The sequence below is a fragment of the Delphinus delphis genome, chromosome X (genome assembly GCF_949987515.2).
Source record: "Delphinus delphis chromosome X, mDelDel1.2, whole genome shotgun sequence".
Taxonomy (NCBI): Eukaryota; Metazoa; Chordata; class Mammalia; order Artiodactyla; family Delphinidae; genus Delphinus; species Delphinus delphis.
The window spans coordinates 81,581,179-81,595,539 of record NC_082704.1 but is presented as its reverse complement, the minus strand read 5'-3'; the positions used below and the strand labels follow the sequence as shown (position 1 = coordinate 81,595,539).

General features: G+C 37.4%; 1 protein-coding gene across 2 annotated transcripts in view; it reads right to left on the bottom strand.

The window, feature by feature from the left end:
* FAM120C (family with sequence similarity 120 member C) overlaps window positions 1-14,361 on the bottom strand; it is a 138,919-nt gene that overhangs the window by 76,991 nt on the left and 47,567 nt on the right. For both annotated transcript variants that reach the window (XM_060002200.1, XM_060002201.1), the window contains exons 8-9: window positions 13,683-13,956; window positions 12,884-13,055 (exon numbers count right to left, since the gene is read on the bottom strand). In XM_060002200.1, coding sequence (XP_059858183.1) covers window positions 12,884-13,055; window positions 13,683-13,956 — 446 coding nt within the window. The remainder of the gene's footprint in view (window positions 1-12,883; window positions 13,056-13,682; window positions 13,957-14,361) is intronic.

Here is a 14,361-nt window from a genome sequence, read left to right as displayed (position 1 = left end):
GTGTCATCAGACTAGTTAAATGGTGGGTTTTTTTAACATCTTTATTGGAATATAATTGCTTTACAATGGTGTCTTAGTTTCTGCTGTATAGCAAAGTGAATCAGCTATAGGTATACATATTGTTCAGTTTTGAGTTCTTTCAGATACTTGCTTTCAGAGTATTTCAGATACTAGTCTAGATATGTAGTACTTGTTCACCTATGGATTTCCAATTGATCCAGTACCACTTGTTAAAAAGACAACCTTTCTTCCACCAAAGTGCTTCTGTGGCTTTGTCAAAAATCAGTTGGCTGTACTTGTGTGAGGCTATTTCTGGGTTCCCTATTCTGTTCCATTTGTCTATATGTCTATATATCACTGCCAGTACCACACATTCTTAATTACGGCAGCGACATAATAAGTCTTGTAATCAGGTAGAGTGACTGCTTCCAATTTATTATTCCTTCTTAAAAATGTTTTAGCTATTCTGGTTCCTTTGTTTTTCCATATAAATATTGGAATAATCTTGTCTACATACACACAGAATCCTGCTGGCATTAGATAGAAATTGTGTCAAACCTGTATACAATTAATTTCTGTTGAATCAGTAGTAAAAATAATTCCCAACAAACAGAAGTCCAGGACCAGACAACTTGATAGTGAATTGCACCAAAAATTTAAAGGAGAGCTAACAACTATCCTTCTCAAATGATTCCAAGAAATTGAAGAGCAAGGAACGTCTCCAAACTCATTCTATATAAAACAAAAATATCCTCCAGGAATAAAGGGGAAATAAAGACATTCCAGATGAAGAAAAAACTTTTTTAAAAGCAGACCTACCCTAAGAAAATGACTAAAGGTACTTCTCTACACAGAAAAGAAATGATAAAAGAAGGAATCTTGGAATATCAGAAAGGAAGAAAAAACAATGGAAAGAACAAAAATATGGATAAATACAATAGATTTTCCTTCTTCTCTTGAGTTTTCTAAATTACACTTCATGGTAAGCAAAAACCATAATACTGTTTAATGTGGCTCTGAATGTCTGTAGAGAAAATATTTAAGACAATTATTAATGGAGGAAGGTAAAGAGATGCAACAGAGGTCAGGTTCACTTCACTTGAACTGGTAAAATGTCAACACCAGTAGACTGCAATAAGTTATGTATATACAATGTAATACCTAGTAAATATACTGAAATAGCTATACAAAGAGATATACCAAAAACATATAGATAAATAAAAATGGAATTCTAAAATAAGTTCATGTAATCTATAGAAGGGAAGAATAAGAAAACAGAGATATGAAAACCAGAGAAAACAAACAGAAGCAAAAATAAAATGACAGACTTAAGTCCTAACATGTCAGTAATTACATTAAATGTAAGTGGTCTAACAACACCAATTAAATACAGAGATTGACAGACTGGATAAAAAAACATGACCCAGGGCTTCCCTGGTGGCACAGTGGTTGAGAATCTGCCTGCCAATGCAGGGGACACGGGTTTGAGCCCTGGTCTGGGAAGATCCCACATGCCGCGGAGCAACTAGGCCCGTGAGCCACAACTACTGAGCCTGCGCGTCTGGAGCCTGTGTTCCGCAACAAGAGAGGCTGCGATAGTGAGAGGCCTGCACACCGCGATGAAGAGTGGCCCCCGCTTGCCTCAACTAGAGAAAGCCCTCGCACAGAAACGAAGACCCAACACAGACAAAAATAAATAAATAAATAAAATTTTAAAAATGACCCAAATATATGCTGTCTACAAAACATTCACTTCAAATATAAATGATATTGGTAGGTTGAAAGGAAAAGAATGGAAAATAATATACCATGAGAACATTAATCAAAAGACAGAAGGAAAGGCTATATTAATACCACATTAAGTACACTTCAGAGCAAAAAAACTGCCAGGGACAGAGAGGGACATTACAAAATGCTAAAAGGGTCAATCCACCAAGGAGACATAGCAATCCTAAATGTGTGTCACCAAATAACAGAGCCACAAAATACATGATGCAACAACTGACAGAAATGAAATGAGAAATAGACACATCCACAATTATAATTAGAGACTTCAACCCACCTCTCAATAATGGGTAGATCAACTATACAGAAAATCAGCAAGAATACAGAACTCAACACCATCAATGAACAGAATCTAATTGACTCTTACAGAATATACAACAAGAGTATAATACATGTTCTTTTCACATGCCCACAGAACATATGCCACGATAGATCATATCCTGGGCCATAAAACAAACTCCAATAAATTTTAAAGAATTGAAATCATACAAAGTATATTCTCAGGCCACTATGGAATCAAACAAGAAATTAACAGAAAGATAACAGAAAAATCTATAAATACTTGGAAAATAACAAAACACTTGTATATAATTAATGGGTCAAAGAGGAAGTCTCAAGGAAAAGAAAGAAATAATGGAACTAAATGAAAATAAAAATACAGAATATTAAAATTTGTGAGATGGAACTAAATAACTGCTGAGAGGGAAATTTATAGCACAAAATGCTCACATTTAGAAAAGAGGAAAAGTCTTTAATTGATCATCTAACAAGAAGAGGAGCAGAAAGCCAAACCTTCAGCAAACCAAGGAAAGAAATAATAAGGATAAAATCAGAAATCAATGAAATTGAAAACAGAAAAACAATAGAGAAAAAAAATCAATGAAACAAAAACCCGGTTCTTTGAAAAGAACAATAAAATTGACAATATTATAGCAAGACTGCAAAGAAAAAGAGACAGAAGACACAAATTGCTAATATCAAGAATGAGACAGGATATCACCACAAAACCTGCAGATATCAAAAGAACTGTATGGGAATACTGTAAACAACTCTGCACACATAAATTTGACAACTTACGCAAAATAGACCAATTTCTCAAAAAATGCAAGCTACCAGAACACACCTAATATCAAGTAGATAATTTGATTAGCCCTATAAATTTTTATGAAATTTAATTTAAAACTTCACACACACACACACAGACACACACAAAACCTGGCTCAACTGGTTTCACTGGAGAATTCTACTAAATGTTTAACAAAAAATTAACATCAGTTGTCACAATTGTCACAATCAAGGATTGTGTAGACAATCCTTTTAGAAAATAGGAGTGAACGCTTCTGAACTATTTTTATAAAGCCAGTATTATGCTGATGCAAAAGCCAGATAAAGACAGTACATAAAAGTACTTCAGACTGATATTCCTCATCAATATAGATGTACAAATTCTTAACAAAATATTAGTCAATAGAATTCAGCAATATATAAAATGAATTATACACCGTGGCCAAGTAGGGTTTATTCCACGGTTGCAAGGCTGGTTCAATACTTGAAAAATCAATGTAATCCACCATACAAACAGGCTAAAGAAGAAAAATAATATAATCATCTCAGTGGATGCAGAAAAACATTTGATAAAATCTGACAATTGCTCATGATTTAAAAAAAAACTCTCTGGGAACTTCCCTGGTGGTCCAGTGGCTAAGGCTCCATGCTCCCAATGCAGGGGGCCTGGATTCAATCCCTGATCAGGGAACTAGATCCCACATGCTGCAACTAAGAGTTCACATGCCGCAACTAAAAGATCCCTTATCTCAACTAAAGATCCTGCATACCACAATGAAGATCCCACATGCTGCAACTAAGACCCAGTGCAGCCAAATACGTAAATAAATAAATATTAAAAAAATAACTCTCTGGAAACTAGGAATAGAAGGAAATTTCTTCAACTTGATAAAGAACATCTATAAAAAAACCTCCTACTAACATTGTACTTAATGGTTTAAGACTGTATGTTTTTCTCTTAAAATCAGAAACAGGGCTAGGATGTCTGCCCTTACCACTGCTCTTCAACATATTACTGGAAGTTCTAGCCAGTGTAGGAAGGCAAGAAAATGAAATAGAAGGCATACAGATCAGAAAGGAAGAAATAAAACTGACCCTAACTGCAGATGACATATAGTCCATGTAGAAAATCACAAGAAATCTACAGCAAAACTCCTAGAAATAATGTGAGCTGAAGACTACAGGATACAAAATAAACATACAGAAATTAATTGTATTTCATTTTTTATTGAAGTAAAATTGACTTAAAATATTATATTAGTTTCAGTTGTACAACATAGTGTTGATATTTTTATATATTACAAAATGATCACTCCAATAAGTCTAGTTACCATCTATCACAATACAAAGTTATTCCAATATTATTGACTATATTCCATATGCTATATACTATGTTCCCATGACTTATTTATTTTATAACTGGAAGTTTGTACCTCTTAATTTCCCTCACCTATTTCACTCATCTCCCCATACCCCTCCCTCTGGCAACCACCTGCTTGTTCTCTATATCTGTGAGTCTGTTTCTAGTTTGTTATATTCAATCACTTATTTTTTAGATTCCACATATAACTGAAATCATACAGTATTTGTCTTTCTCTGCCTGACTTATTTCACTTAGCATAATACCTTCTAGGTTCACCCATGTTGTCGCAAGTGGCAAGATTTAATTCCTATTTTATGATAAAATATATTCTACTGCATATATATACCATTTCTTCTTTATCCACTCATCTGTCGATGAAAGCTTAGGTTGCTTCCATATCTTTGCTATTGTAAAAAGTGCTGCAATGAACATAGGGGTGCATATATCTTTTCAAATTAATGTTTTTGTTTTCTTCAGATAAATACTCAGATATGGAATTGCTGGATCATATGGTGGTTCTATTTTTATTTTTTTGGAGGAATCTCTACACTGTTTTCCATAGTGGCTGTACCAATTTACATTCTCACCAACAAGGGTTCCCTTTCCTCCAATCTTCCTACACTATTGGTTGGAATGTAAATTGGTACAACTATTATGGAGAACAGTACGGAGGTTCCTTTAAAAACTAAAAATAGAACTACCATATGATCCAGCAACCCCACTCCTGGGCATATATCCGGAGAAAACCATAATTCAAAAAGATACAGGCAACCCAATGTTCACTGCAGCATTATTTACAATAGCCAAGACATGGAAGCAACCTAAATGTCCATCAACAGAGGAATGTATAAAGATGTGGTACATATATGCAACAAAATATTACTCAGCCATAAAGAAGAATGAAATAATGCCATTTGCAGCAACATGGATGGACCTACAGATTATCATAGTAAGTGAAGTGAGTCAGAGAAAGACAAATATCATATGATATCACTTATATGTGGAATTTAAAAAGATGACACAAGGGAATTCCCTGGTGGTCCAGTGGTTAGGACTCAGTGCTTTCACTGCTGGGGCCCAGGTTCATTCCCTGGTCAGGCAACTAAGATCCCACAAGCTGTGCAGTGTGGCCAAGAAAAAAAAAACCAAGGATGACACAAATGAACTGATTTACAAAACAGAAACAGACAAACAGACTCACAGACTTTGAAAACAAACTTATGGTTAACAAAGCAGAAAGGGAAGGGTTGTGGGAGAGGAATAAACTAGGAGGTTGGGATTAAAATATACACACTACTATATATAAAATTGACAATCAACAGGGACCTATTGAATAGCACAGGGAACTCTACTCAATATTCTGTAATAACCTATATGGGAAAAGAATCTGAAAAAGAATGGAGATAAGTATATGTATAACTGAACCACTCTGCTGTACACCTGAAACTAACACAACATTTTAAATCAACTATACCCCAATATAAAATAAAAATTAAATTAAATTTTTAGAAAGGGTTCCCTTTCCTCCACACCCTTGCCAATATTTGTTATTTGTTGTCTTTTTGATAATAGCCATTCTGAAAGGTGTGAGGTGATATCTCATTGTGGTTTTGATTTGTATTTCCCTGATGATTAGAGAAGTTGAGCATTTTTTCACATGCCTGTGAAAAGATGGCATCTGTATGTCTTCTTTAGAAAAATGTCTATTCAGAGCCTATGCCCGTGATTTAATTGGGTTGTTTGTTCTTTTGATGTGGAGTTGTATGCATTCTTTGTATATTTTGGATATTAACCCATCATTGGATATATCATTTGCAAATATCTTTCTCAATTCAGTAGACAGCCTTTTTGTTTTGTTGATAGTTTTATATGCTGTGCACAGAGTTTTTGGTTTGATGTAGTCCCATTTGTTTATTTTTGCTTTAGCTTTCCTTGCATGAGGAGACATATGCCAAAAAATATTGCTAAGACTGATGTCAAAGAGCGTAGGGCCTAGGTTTTCTTCTAGGAGTTTTATGGTTTCAGGTATTACATTTAACTCTTTAATCCACTGCCATGTAGCTATCTAGTTTTCCCAACACCATTTATTGAAGAGGCTGTCTTCTTCCTCATTGAATATTCTTGTCTCCTTTCTCATAGATAAATTGCTGATATAACTATGGGCTCATTTATGGGCTCTCCATTTGGTTCCATTAATCCACATAGCTGTTTTCTGTGCCAGTATCATACTATTTTGATTATTGAAGCTTTATAGTATAGTTTGAAATTAGGGACTGTGATGCCTCCTGTTTTGTTCTTCTTTTTAAAAAATTTTACAATGTTGTGTTAGTTTCAGATGTACAGCAAAGTGATTCATGTTTATACATATATACATTATATATATATAACTATTATAATATACTGTATATAATATACTGTATAATATATAACTATATATAACATACATAATATATATAAAAATATGTTCTTTTTCAGATTCTTTTCCCATATAGGTTATTAGAGCACTGAGTAGAGTTCCCTGTGCTACACAGTAGATCCTTGTTGATTATCTGTTTTATATACAGTACTGTGTATATGTTAATCCCAACAACCTAATTTATCCCTTCCACCCAACCTTTCCCCTTTGGTAACCATAAGTTTTTCAAAGTTTGTGAGTCTGTTTCTGTTTTGTAAATAAGTTCATTTGTGCCATTTTTTAAGATTCCACGTATAAGCAGTATCACATATTTGTCTTTCTCTGTCTGATTTACTTCACTTATCTCTAGGTCCATCTATATTGCTGCAAATGGCATTATTTCATCCTTTTTTATGGCTGAGTAATATTCCACACTATGTGTGTGTGTATACATATATATATGTATATATATACCATATCTTCTTTATACATTCCTGTGTTGATGGACATTTAGGTTGCTTCCATGTCTTGGCTATTGTAAATAGTGTTGCTACGACCATTGGGCTGCATGTATCTTTTTGAATTAGAGTTTTCATCTTTTCCAGGTATATGCCCAGGAGTGGGATTGCTGGATCATATGGTAGTTCTATTTTTAGTTTATTAAGGAAAAATCTCCATACTGTTCTCCATGTTCTTTTTTAAGATTGTTTTGGCTACTTGGGGTCTTCTGTGTTTCCATATAAATTTTAGAATAGTTTGTTCTAATTCTGTGGAAAATGTCATTGGTATTTTGATAGTGATTGCATTGAATATTTAGATTACCTTGGGTAGTATGATCTTTTTGACAATATTAATTCTATTAATTCTTCCATTCCATGAGCATTGTATATCTTTCTATCTGTTTGTGTCATCTTCAATCTCTTTCATCAAAGTCTTATAATTTTCTGAGTACAGGTGTTTTACCACCTTGATTAGATTTAGCCCCAGGTATTTTAATCTTTTTGATATGATTGTTTATTGGGAGTTATTGATTACTGATTCAATTTTATTACTGCTAATTGGCCTGTTCATATCTTCTATTTCTTCCTGATTCAGTCTTGAGAGATTGTACATGTCTAGGAATTTATACACTTCTTCTAGGTTGTCCATTTTATTTATTTATTAAAAAATTTATTGTATATTGGAGTGTAGTTGATTAACAATGTTGTGTTAGTTTCCGGTGTACAGCAAAGTGATTCAGTTATACATATACATGTATCTATTTTCTTTTTCAAATTCTTTTCCCATTTAGGTTATTACAGAGTATTGAGCAGAGTTCCCTGTGCTATACAGTAGGTCCTTGTTGGTTATACATTTTAAATATAGCAGTGTGTACATGTCAATCCCAAACTCCCAATCTAACCCTCCCCCGCCAGCCTTCCCCCCTGGTATAGGCTGTCCATTTTATTGGTGCATAATTGTCCATAGGTATCTCTTATGATCTTTTGCATTTCTGTGGTGTTGGCTGTAACCTCTCCTTTTTCATTTCTGATTTTATTGATTTGGGCCTTCTCTTTTTTTCTTGATGAGTCTGGCTAAAGATTTACCAATTTTATCATTTCAAAGAATAAGGTCATAAGTTCATTGATCTTTTCTATTTTTTTTTTTTAGTCTCCATGGCATTTATTTCTGTTCTGATCTATATTATTTCTTTCCTTCTATTACCTTTGGGATTTTTTCTCTTCTTTTTCTACTTTCTTTAGGCATAAGGTGACGTTGATTGAGATTTTTCTTGTTTCTTGAGGTTAGCTTGCATCACTATAAATTTCCCTCTTAGAACTGCTTTTGCTGCATCCCACCATAGATTCTGGATCATTGTGTTTCTATTTGCATTTGTCTCCTAGTTTTATTTGATTTCCTCTTGAATTCTTCAGTAACTCATTGGTTGTTTAGTAGCATATTGTTTAGCTTCCATGTGTTTGGGTTTTTTTGCAGGTTTTTTTCCTTGTAGTTGACTTCTAGTTTCATATTGTTGTGGTTGGAAACGATGCTTGATATGACTTCAGTCTTCTTAAATCTACTATGACTTGTTTTGTGGCCCAGCGTGTGATCTATCCTGTAGAATTTTCCATGTGCACTTGAAAAGAATGTGTATTCTGCTACTTTTGGATGGAACTTCTATATACCTACTAAGTCCATTGGACTAATGTGTCATTTAAGGCCAGTGTTTCATTGATTTTCTATCTGGATGATCTGTCCATTGAGGTAAGTGGGGTGTTAAAGTCCCCTAACATTACTGTGTTACTGTCAATTTCTCCCTTTATGGCTGTTAGCATTTGCCTTGTGTATTTAGTTGCTCCTATGTTGGCTGCATACATATTTATAATTTTTATATCTTCTTGGATTGACCCTTTGATCATTATGTAATGTCCTTCTTTGTCTCTAGTTCTGGAGCTAGTGTTGGAAGGCTAATGGGTGGGGCTGGGATCCAGAGGGTCCAGGGCCTGGTGTTCACCCACTAGCAGATGAGGCCGGGTCCTGGGGCTAGTGCCGGCCCACTTGTGGGTGGAACCAGGTCCCAGTGTGTTGGAGTTGATGTTGGCCTGCAGGTGGATGGGGCTGGGTCCTGGTGTGGCTGGGAGCTCAGTACAACAGCCAGCCTACTGGTGGGTGGGTCCATGTAACTGCCCAGCTAGCTGTCTGGCCTGGAATGTCCCAGGACTGGTGCTGATTGGCTGGTGGGTGGGGCCAGGTCCAGGCAAGTAATAAATTAAAGGGAAGGTTCCAACATGGCGCTTACCAGCACCAATATACCTGTGATAGGATGAGCTCCAAGAAATGGCTGCTGGCAGCTTGATGTCCCCATGATGAGTTTCAATTGCCTCCTGTCTCTCTGAGAGGCTCTGCAAATCAGCTCTTGGTTTGACCCAGGCTCCTTTCAAATTACTGCTTCTGTCCTGGGTCTTGGAGTGTGTGAGATTTTGTGCATACCCTTTAAAAGTGGAGCCTCTATTTTTCACAGTCCTCTGGCTCTCCCAAAAGTAAGTTCCACCGGCCTTCAAAGCCAAATGTTCTGGAGTCTTATCTTTCTGGTCAGTACCCAAGGTTGGGGAGCCCAACGTGGGGCTCAGACCTGTTGCTCTTTGGGGAGAACCTCTACAATTGTAATTATCCTTCCATTTGTTGCTCATCCACCCAGGGATGGGTCTTGAATACACTGCAACTCCACCCCTCCTACCTGTCTCATTGTGGTTCCCTATTTATACCTTCAGCTGTAGAATATCCTTTCTTCTAGTCTTCAGGTCATTATCATGGATAGATCCTCCATAATAGTTTCAATTTTGTTGTGCCCATGGGAGGAGGTGAGCTCAGGGTCTTCCTACTCCACCATCTTGGCCCTTGACAATTTTTTTTTGGCCCTTGAAAATGCTGTGGCAGAAGGAACTCCATGGCTAGTGATGAAAGATCAGCCTTTATATGTATTATTTTCCCCTATATGTAAAGCATCATTTCTCTCTGGCTGCTTTCAATAAATTTTCTGTCTTTAGACTGACATGGGCTTAATTTCCAAAATATACAAACAGGTCATACAATTCAATATTGAAAAAACAAACAACCCAATCAAAAAATGGGCAGAAGATCTAAATATACATTTCTCCAGGAAGACATACAGATGGCCAAAAGGCACATGAAAACATGCTCAGCATCCCTAATTATTAGAGAAATGCAAATCAAAACTGCAATGAGGTATCACCTCATATCAGTCGGAAGGGCCATCATCAAAAAGTCTACAAATAGGGGCTTCCCTGGTGGCGCAGTGGTTGAGAGTCCGCCTGCTGATGCAGGGGACACGGGTTCGTGCCTCGGTCCAGGAAGATCCCACATGCTGTGGAGCAGCTGGGCCCTTGAGCCATGGCCGCTGGGCCTGTGCATCCGGAGTCTGTGCTCCGCAACGGGAGAGGCCACAGCAGTGAGAGGCCCGTGTACCGCAAAAAAAAAAAAAAAAAAAAAAGTCTACAAATAATAAATGCTGGAGAGGGTGTGGAGAAAAGAGAACCCTCCTACACTGTTGATGGGAATGTAAATTGGTGCAGCCACCATGGAGAACAGTATTGAGATTCCTTAAAAAACTAAAAATAGAGTTGCCATGTGATCCAGCAATCCCAATCCTCAGCATATATCCGGAAAAGATGAAAACTCCAATTTAAATAGATACATGCACCCCAATGGTCATAGCAGCACTATTTACAATAGCCAAGATACGGAAGCAACTTAAGTATCTACTGACAGATGAGTGGATAAAGTAAATGTGAGATACACACACACACACACACACACACACACAGGAATATTACTCAGCCATAAAAAAAATTTGCAGAATGAAATTCTGCAATTTGCAGCAACATGGATGGACCTAGAGAATATTATGCTTAGTGAAATAAGTCAGACAGAGAAAGACAAATATCATATGATATCACTTACATGTGGAATCTAAAAAGTGATGCAAATGAACTTATTTACAAAACAGAAACAGACTCACAGACATAGAAAACAAGTTTATGGCTACCAAAGGGGAAATGGGGGGCATAAATTAGGAGTTTTGGATTAACAGATACACACTGTGGGCATATGTTTCTGCCAAATTTGGGAATATTTATTTAAGTTATTAAATATAAATATTATATATTATTTCTTTGAGTACTTTTGCAGCCTACCCTCTTTCGCCTCTCCTTCTGAGACTCTGATTGGCACAAATATTAGATCTTTTGTTATAGTTCCACTGATCCCTGTTCATTTTTCAATCTATTTTCTCTTTGTTATTCAGATTAGATAATTTCTATTGTTCTTTCTCCAAGTTCACTGATTATTTTCTCTGTTGTCTCCAATCTGCAGTTTAACCCATCTTTTGTGTATTTTATTTCAGTTATTGTATCTTTTAGTTCTTAATTTCCATTTGTTCTTTTGTATATTATATCTCTTTGTAAGACTTTCTATTTTTAATTTGTATCAAGAATGTTCAGCAAATTCCCTGGCTGTCCAGTGGTTAGGACCTGGTGCTTTCACTGCACAAGCCATACAGCACAGCCCAAAAAAAGAATGTTCAGAATTGTTTGTCAAAGCATTCCTCTCTCATGGCTGCTCTGAAATCCTTATCAGGTAATTCAGTCATTTGTGTTACAGTGATTTGATTTTCTATGGATAACACAAATCTATTGATTTTCTTTCCTCAGTCAGTTTGAGATCTCAGTTTGATATCTTTCTGGTTCTTGGTATGATGAGGGATTTTCAATTCAAACCTTAATATTTCGGGTATTATTTTATGAGACTCTGGATCTCATTTAAATTTTGTGTTTTAGCAGGTCTTTTCTGACACCACTCTGGTGGGTGAAGGAGGATGCTGTCTCGTTACTGCCAAGTGGGAGTAGAAGTCCTAACTCCCAATGTGCCCTTGTCTGACACTTCCACAGCAGGAGCAGGTGGCATACCTTCTTACAGTCTGGCAATGGTAGAAGTCTAGGTTCTTCATTTGGCCTTTGCTGGTAGGGGTAAGAGTGGGCTACAGTTTTTCTCTAGTGTTTGGCTGGAATAGAGTAGTTATTATCTAAAAGATTTCTGTATTACTAGGTTGTTCCTTCTGCGTACTTTGGCTAGAGAGAGCAGGCTTTTCTTGGTCTGCACCTGTTGGTGTTTCTGGGCTGCCAGCTTGTCCTGCACACAGTCTGGGATATATAAGGCACAAAGAAAACCCAGGGAACTCACTACTGCAGCACTCCTTGGATCCCAAGGCCCTTAGGCAATCTGTCACCTTCTGTTCACCTTCTAGAGTATCTTGTGCTTGTTTTATATATAATATCCTGAGCTTTTACTTTTATTTAGCAGGAGGAATAGGAAAAAGTATATCTATTCCATCTTCCCAGAAGCAGAAATCTAGTTGGTTCTTTTGAACATGCTAATTTGACCATATCACTCTGCAGCTTAAAACATCTCAATGGCTCCAATTACCTACAGGATCAAATCCCAAAACAGAAACCTCACTGAGGAGGAGAGACTGTGTCACATACACTTCTACATTCCCAAAGTCCAGCATGGCTCTTATAAGTAATAGTCACTCTGAATGCCTAAGGATTAAAGAATTTGGGCTTAAGTTAATGCATTTCCCATACCAGTATATGTTCTGGTGAATTATACACTTTCTTAAAGACTATTCCATAGCCAAAAGTATGATGTACTTGCATAGATGTTTTTGCCCTGAGTCAAAGCATTGAGAGAACTGTCAAAGCTAGAACCACACATACCTTCTACAGGCAACCGCCGCCGTATGGCCAGGCGTTCCATTTTCCTCTGTGTCTCTGCCAGACTGAAAAGGACCCCATATACATATTGACGAGCTGACCGGAACAGGAGAGCAGCTGGAGGCAGCTCCATGTTACACTCATCCTCAATACATACAGGGATCTTAATCTCACCCTAATGAGAAAATGGTACAGGAGAAAGGAGAAAATGAGTTACCCCAAGGTTTGGAATTGAGCTGAGAAGAAACAGTAATGAACTGTAGCCTCGCTATTAAATTTTCTACTTGTATTTAGACAGAATTTCAGACTAAAAAAAGTTGTAACAAGCCAAACTGACCATAGGCAGCTTAAAAGCTAAATTCCATTTTTAAAGTCTCTGCTATGACTATCTACAGCTGACTAAATGGAGAAAATTCATCTTAGACATTTTGCTGAGGGATAGATTTGTATGGTAAGACTGGAGGAAGGGAATAGCTCTGGAGAAGTAGATGGAGAGGTAAAGAACAAGGGCATAATGCCTCTTCTTAGAGTGTGTCCATCCCTAGACCAGAGTCCACAAACATGGTGCATTATCTTCTTCAAAATCTCACAATTATACTTCTCTTCTAGGCCTCCTTTACTGCACAGTCCCATCTTTTGCTGGTCTCACCTCACTAGAGACCCTTGATACAATGAGGGGCCCCAGCACACTTGATCTCCTTTCAGATACAATCATCAGAATTTTCTCTGGTAACTTACAGTCCTAGGAAGTGTGAAGTACAGTGTTAAGAGCAGGGAGGTAGGTGTTGATATGTTCTCTCACCTTAGTGAGGACATGGTAGATATATGGGTACATAAGACCCCTTCGATGTCTGTGTTCAGCAACCCGCAAGACTTCTGGAGCTACTGGAGGTAAGGGTGGAATGGTGATGTCCATATGGTTCCTCGTAGACATAGACAGCAGAGATGGGATGTGGGGCTCACCATCACCCAGGCTGGCATCTGAAACTCCAGCATCGATAGGCTGTACCCAAGACCCTCTGTCACCATTTGGATCCTCCCATCCAGGCTGCTGCTGAAGTGTTTCTGTGATGTGACTAAAAGGTTTTAAAAGATAGTGTAGAAGAGAGAAGGGGGGTTGATAATGACATTCCAACTCAAGATGCCTGTTCTGATTCCAAGGAATCTTAACAAACCCTTTGGAAGCCAGGATACTGGGTTAGCACTGGACCTGATACCTTTCTTCTCAGTGGCCATCACTATCTTCCTGGCTTCTTTCATCTGATATAAACCAAAGCAATCAAAAGTCATGGGAACTGGGCTTCCCTGGTGGCACAGTGGTTAAGAATCCGCCTGCCAATGCAGGGAACACAGGTTCAAGCCCTGGTCCAGGAAGATCCCACATGCCGCGGAGCAACTAAGCCCGTGTGCCACAACTACTGAGCCTGTGCTCTAGAGCCCGTGAGCCACAACTACTGAGCCCATGTGCCACAGCTACTGAA